Below are 7,249 nucleotides of genomic sequence, written 5' to 3'. Positions count from 1 at the left end.
TATATATATATATATATATATATATATATGTATATGTATGTATATGAGTGTGTGTGTGTTAATTTTGTATGTATGTAATACATACAAAAATACATTGTTGGAAATTTTGTACTTGCTATTGAATCGATGTAAGCAAGTACATTATTCCCTTGAACCTACCTGACTCTGCTTGTATCAGTCTATGTTGAATGTAGATCCTGGTAATCATGAAAGGGCATCCAGTGATAATATTTATCCAAATTTACACAACTATCTGATTCTTATCAACACAGGAAAACACACACAGACGCACACTTTAAATGAAACTACATAAACAATATTTGAGTACCTACAGTTGTAGAATGAAATATATTTATGGATAAAGTCAATGTGTGAACAAACTTCATTACTTGTTAGCTTTATAGTAGTTTAAAAAAAATTAATCCATCAATGGACAATATAAAACTTGTTACAAAGGCTCACAAACTTGTTATGAATCTGTGTGTCTTTGTGCCCCTTTCCTCAAATTCATATTTATCAATCTTGCTACTTTAGTTTATCAACCCTGAAAGAATGGAAGTCATTTGACTTTGGTGTATTTGAACTCAGAGCATAAAAATTGTTACTAAATAATAATACAACAGTGTATTTTGTTCCACATTCTACTGCTTGTGCCAATCACATTGGGCTAAGTGCTTCAAAGTTGCTTAGATTCTAGTAACATGTTTTATATGGTATGATGCTGTGGAAAAATTAAAGACAAAGTTTCAGTGGAGTTTTTTGTGTTCCTTAAAAATAAAAGGAACAGGATTGAAGCAATTGTGGTTTAGTATCAGAACTGACTAGAAGTTTGAAATTGCAAATAGAAGAGCTAATGAACTGACAAATAGTATGAACAGAGATAATAGGTGATACACAGAATCCCATATGCAAAATAATTATTTATTGAAATTTTACTTTTAAATAGAGAAAGAAAACAAAAGCCTGGCAGTGATTATTGGTCACTCAAAGAAAAAGGAAAGTAATTTCAAGAAAGAAATAAGCCTGATCTTTGTTTGCAAATAAGGGACAACTAAGGGCATCTGTCACTGTATTAAGATCCCATTAGAATAATACAGTATACTCAAGCTTAATGATATCTAAAAAAAAAATTAAAAAAAAAAAAAAAGTCTAGGATTGTTCCTTGTGTTGAAAGTCAGACTTACCTCTCACTATTACTTTAAGTTAATTTATCTAAGACTGAAGCAAGATCTGAATTCATGGCTTCAAGCATAAAGCTTTCTACTTAATCTTTAAGTCTTGACTTTTTAAAAGAAAATTCAAAAGTTCCTTTGAATAATAATTACAATGCAATTTAGTCACATTATTTGGAGTGAAATTACTTCCACTCCTTGTCTTTTTAGTACAGCACTAATACATCATGGCTACTTAAATGGCAAATTGTGTCAGAATTGGTAAAGATACTGCTCTAGCCAGCAGTTTGTTGCAGTCCCGTCATGAAAAGATGTAATATTTTATCCATAATTTATAGTAATATTCAACATATGTAATTTTCGTTTTTAATGTCCTCTGTCCAACGAAAAGTGGGTGGATTTTGTGTGTCTTTAAATCAAATTGATTTGAAGAGACAATAGCAAATGTTAGGCAATTAGGTCAGAACAGCTCCTGCAAATTTTGACCATCAAAATTTTATGTGCTAATTGAATGAATAATCTCACAAGCAAACAATATTCATGTAGCTTAGTTGTTAAGCAATTTAATTGAACATTTTGCTTAGAGCTAAGTCAATACCTCTATTTCTTCCTTTCTTCTCTATTTCTGTCATGCATATCGTCGTCTAAAATTAAACTAATTATCTAGTTTGGTTTTGAAGTATGTTTTCTCGTTTCAATTCTGTATCAATTGAATCGACCAACTGCTTGCGCATTATTCTTGCTTTCCAAAGTAACACTAGTGAAAATTTTTTCATTCTATTCCAGTAAATATTTTTTATATGCCTCTTTGCATTAAAGTTTGTATGTTCATGTGTTTGTATTTCCCCAGTACATGCTAGCATAGAAAAACAGGTGTTAAGCCAGCAATATGTGTCTCCTTATTTTGTGTGTGTGCGTGTGCATGCATGCAGGGGGTGGGTGGGTTCAGATTTAAATGAGACTTAAAATTTAAAATTTTTTCTATAATTTTGTTGTAATTCTGTTTTTATATATTTTTAATACTGTCCTATTTTGTTGTATGTCTATTAAAAAAATTTCGTTATTAAAAGACAAGAGGATGTACATATCTTAAAAATAATGCATTATAATGGTAATCCTGTTCAGTTGACTGAATACTTCTAATTCAACTACCCAGAGTATGATTGGTAGAGCTGTAGACCAAATATTTTGAAATTCTTGTGCCATAGCAGTCAACGAGGAGGGGGTGAATTCAGCAGAAAAGTACATGAAAGCTGTGGTGAGGAGGGAGTGTGAGGAGTATAGGGACAGGGAGAATTCCCTAAGGTGTACCCAGTGCAATCTGTGGTTACACAAAAGGTGCAGTGAAATCATAAGCAGGTCAACAGAAGACGTTTTATATGTGGCAGATAAGCAGGGGTAATAAACACATGGGGAATAGATGCTCTCAGTTGCCTGTGAGGATCCCTAAAGATAGCTTCTGTTACTTAAGTGACCTAATTAACTGCAGTAGAGAATGTTTTGAAAGAGCAGTAGTCAGAATGACAGGCCCCCCCCTCTCTATATACTATGTAAAGCATGACTGGAGAAATCAACCGACCAACATTTATATCTGTTTATATGGATATACATACACACACATGTATATAATTATACATTTGTATATATTTGTTATGCATTTATGTACATATGTGCACACACACAATCCCATTTATTGTAGCCATAACCAATCAACTTGACAAACATCGACAAGTATATGAATTCCAGCTGTTGGCATGCATGCTTGCATGTGCACGTGAACACACACACACACACACACACACACACACACACACACACACACACACACACACACACACACACACACACACACACACTAACCATTGAAATAAACACATACTTTCTAACAGCCACAGCAAGCCATAAAGTAAGTTTTACAAAAGAACTGTCCTCAATTAGTTTCAGTTAAATTCAACAACTTACAAAGGAACAGCCACAGCTAAATCTAGGATATACAAATTAGAAACACACACCCTCATGAAAACAAAAATGATCCATGGAGCAGCAGAGCAATAACAGCTAATTAGCAAATGCAAAACAAGACCACGGTCACACCAATGAATATAAATATGCTACAAGAACCAAATTGCAACAGTTCTCACCGAAAGATCACAGTGGCATGAAACTTGAGTAACTAGACGAAAATTCAGCTTCAGTTAATCAAGATACTCTGCTACATATATTGAGCACACCTCACTCATTCAACTGACACAATATTTGTGTGTTTGCTTGCTTGCTTGCTTACTATGTATATAGATATGTGTGTGTTTGTATGAATGTGTATGTAACTCAAATACTTGTGGAAAGTGTATGTATGTATTAGTCTGGGTATTCTCTGCTGAATTGAAACTGGTCAGTAAGTGGAGCTGTATTCAATTCCCATAACACATACACTAGCACATACTTATTGTTATCATGGGACATGTACATATTCCACAGTATATCTCATAACTAGTCTTCAGCTAAGTGTCTTTTTACTAAAGTGCACTATAAATATTCATATAAACTATTTGAGGCTACTGCATTAAGTTTCTGCATTGACGGTAAATGGAAAAAAAGTCAACCTCTGATATATACAATATAAAGGAGATGTGTGAATTTTGCTCTTTGTAGAGAATGTTTTGCTTCAAACATATCTCTCACCAAGGTAGTGTTAAAAAAAAGACAATCCCCAGTGACTAGCAGTTTCAAGTTATAGTTATTTTAGGTTAGATATAACCTCCTCCCCTCTTTCTCTCTTTCTCTCTCTCTCTCTCTCTCTCTCTCTCTCTCTCTCTCTCTCACTCTCTCACTCATTCTTCACTGCACATCATAATCTTAGTAAGGTATTTGTCAACAAATATTCACATGCATTGTGATTTGGAGCTACAACTTCCTCCATACTTGTGTGTGTAAGCATGCAGGAACACACATCTGTGCATTTACACATATTTGCTTGTGGTTAACCAGAGGAGTGCAGATATAACCATGTGGTCTAGAAGGATTTATCATATAGTTCCAAGCTCCATTACACTCCCCATACAGTAGTTATCTTCTTTTATTAGTCTTACATCACCCCTCCTGTTCCCAACCCTCACATGTTTCCAAACAAGGTATTATTTACCTATCGCCAGGCGCATGTTATTTTTCTTCAGAAGACTGGAAATGAATGAAGCTGTATGTATGACAATAGTGCTTGTTTACAACAATCACATGCTGTCAAAAAAAGGACAGACAGACACACACACAAACACACATTCAGGCATGGCTGTGTGATTAAGAAGTTACTTCCCAACCACATGGTTTCAGGTTCAGTCACACTGCATGGTATCTTGGATAAGTGTCATCTAGAGGCTTGAACTGATCAAAACCTTGTGAGTAGATTTGGTTGACAGAAACTGAAAAAAGCCTCTGTGTGTGTGTGTGTGTGTGTGTGTGTGAGGGAGAGAGAGTATTTGTGCTTCCTTGTTTTGATATTACATGATAGTTGTAAATGAGCATCACTGTCATAAAAGCAATGTCATTCATTTCCAATATTCTGTGGAAACATGTCTGACCTTGGTAAAATAATACTTGGAAACAAGTGAGGATTTGGTGACAAGAAGTCTGCCTCAATAAACTCTGGCCTAAGTAAGCATGGAAAAGTAGATGTTAAAACTGATGATGATACACAAACTGGCTGCTTTCAGTTTCAGTCTATCAAACCCACAAGGATTTGGCTTGGGGCTGTAGCAAAAGACACTTGTCCAAAATGTTGTGCACTACCTGAAACCATATAGTTGGGATGTAAACTTATAAGCTATGCCTGCACTTATGTTTATATCTGTTTCAATTTAACACTGAAGTTCACTGTAACTTGTTAATATTATTTGTAAATGTTATTTGTAAATGTTATTTCTTTCTATAATTCTTTTTAATGTATATATATAATTTTTTTTTTCTTTCCTTCTCTTGTTATAGCTATCAACCAACTTTATAAAACCTTTCTTTTTTCTTTTTTCCCCAGATTGTCTATGAATTTTTCTTAAGGTTTTTAGAATCTCCTGACTTTGTGGCAACTTCTGCTAAAAAATTCATTGATCAAAAGTTTGTTCTTCAGGTGAGTTTACTTGGCTGAATATTCAGATTGTTAAAATCAGTTTTTTCTTTCTTTTTTTGTTAACTTATTTTAAAATTTATGGTAAAACAGTTTTCTTTTAAATCTATTTCATGTATATTTCCCTACAAAACTACTTTATGTACAAACAAGAAACTGTTTTTTGTCTTTTTGCCCTGCTCACCAATCTTTTGATTTAGTTCAATATTAACTCTGTTCTTTGAATTCTTAATACTTTCTGCCTATCTGTTATATATGCAGTGTGCTTCAACAGCTGTAGACACATTAGCACACATTCTAACTTTTTATGTACACATGCTCTCACGAAAACAAAATAGATTTTTTTCTGTGCTTGGAGGTCTGAAAGTAGTGGAACCAAACACAGCACACCAACAAACCGACCACGCAAGTTTAAAATAATGTACCATACATTTTATGGGTCTTTTTTTTTTTTTTTATCTACTTTTTGGAAAAAAAGGAGGAAATTATCCTTAGATCAGAGCTACTCTGTTACAGGCACCCAAGCAGTAGATGGTTGTATGGGTAGCAGCTGTAATAGTAAACTGGGTGAGAGGTGCTTGTTTTGTCCTTGTACATTATTTATGGTATTGCTTTTAAGACTATTTGTTGAGCATCATATCAATTTAACCACATGCAATCCATCACACACTAAAAACAGTGAAGGTGCTGGACCTGGTCTTTGGAAGTTGATCACAGCACTGCATAGTGTTTATGTGCAAGCACCATTATGACAAGACTTATGAACTGAAAAACAATGACATTATAATTAAGGGATGTGCTATAGTTATTATGGATATTGAGATTATACAGAGAGATTTATATTACAAGGCCCACTACAAAAAGGTGATAATAAAAGGTAAATAATAAGAATGAAACAAGTATTCAAAAAAAGACAAAGTCCCTCAAAAAATCCTCACAAGTGCTAAATTACCTTCCATAATTCTTACACCAACAGTCAAGAAGTGTGGCCACTCCAATTGCAGGACTTACATCAACATTATTGAAGACACAACATACATATTCAAAGCAGGACAGATTTTTACCATTAAAAAATCACTTTACATGTTCTTCAAGGAATTTAAGATACGCTATCAAATGTCAATGATGTAATGAAGATTACACAGGTCAAACAAAGCTTACTCTAAGAAATAGACTGAGCATTCATCGACAACAAATACGAGACCCCAGTACTAGACAGATTCCACTCTATGGATACATAGACATATGTGCAAAAAATAAGCCCCCCCCCAAGTCCACTCTACCTATGTTCAGTGAATACCACAGATAAACAAAGAAAATATTTTCATACAAAAGTACAAACCAAGACTTTAACAGAGTACATACACAAATAACTATTCACACACACAACTCATTCTGCCATTTAACATGAGGAACCTACACAGCTAAACAACCTAAACTTTAGCCACTGGAATACATATAAACAACTCCTGTTTACTCTCCTGCCAGACTGATTAAATTTGGAGTACCTTGATTGTAACTAAACATATTCACTCAACTGTGTTGGTCTTTTTAGGTACAAAATATACTGTCATGTGACACTAACTCACTGACATATGTGAAAAAGGTTCTAAACTTAAACATTGATTGGACCTGTTCAGTCAACCGTGTCAGCCTCAAACATTGTCACTCAGACATAGCAGGGAGCCTACAAAAATTTCTAAGACCAGTTATCTGACTATTCTCTATCAATCAAATCCTATTTAAAACATTTACTACCTTGAGCCATGAACTCTCTATAAAAATAAGGCAAACTTCAAACACTAGTCAGAAGCGAAACAGCTGTGACATAAGCCATGTTTCTCTCTTTTTCAACTTCTTGAAAATCAGTGTAAACTGTGAAACAGTTAAATCTTTAAATATAATAAAAAAAATTATTTTAACTATTTTCAGTGCATTTTCAACTTCTACTTTATATATATAT

The 7,249-nt window shown here is 33.9% G+C and overlaps 1 protein-coding gene across 3 annotated transcripts in view; it reads left to right on the top strand.

Annotated features, from left to right (window-relative positions):
• The window catches only part of LOC106876669 (serine/threonine-protein phosphatase 2A 56 kDa regulatory subunit alpha isoform), a 346,085-nt gene that overhangs the window by 179,359 nt on the left and 159,477 nt on the right, over positions 1 to 7,249 (top strand). For all 3 annotated transcript variants that reach the window (XM_052966626.1, XM_052966625.1, XM_052966627.1), the window contains exon 4: positions 5,197 to 5,289. In XM_052966626.1, coding sequence (XP_052822586.1) covers positions 5,197 to 5,289 — 93 coding nt within the window. The remainder of the gene's footprint in view (positions 1 to 5,196; positions 5,290 to 7,249) is intronic.

The sequence above is a fragment of the Octopus bimaculoides genome, chromosome 3, assembly GCF_001194135.2.
Source record: "Octopus bimaculoides isolate UCB-OBI-ISO-001 chromosome 3, ASM119413v2, whole genome shotgun sequence".
Taxonomy (NCBI): Eukaryota; Metazoa; Mollusca; class Cephalopoda; order Octopoda; family Octopodidae; genus Octopus; species Octopus bimaculoides.
The sequence above is the reverse complement of the archived record's forward strand: the minus strand, read 5'-3'. Positions and strand labels throughout refer to the sequence as shown.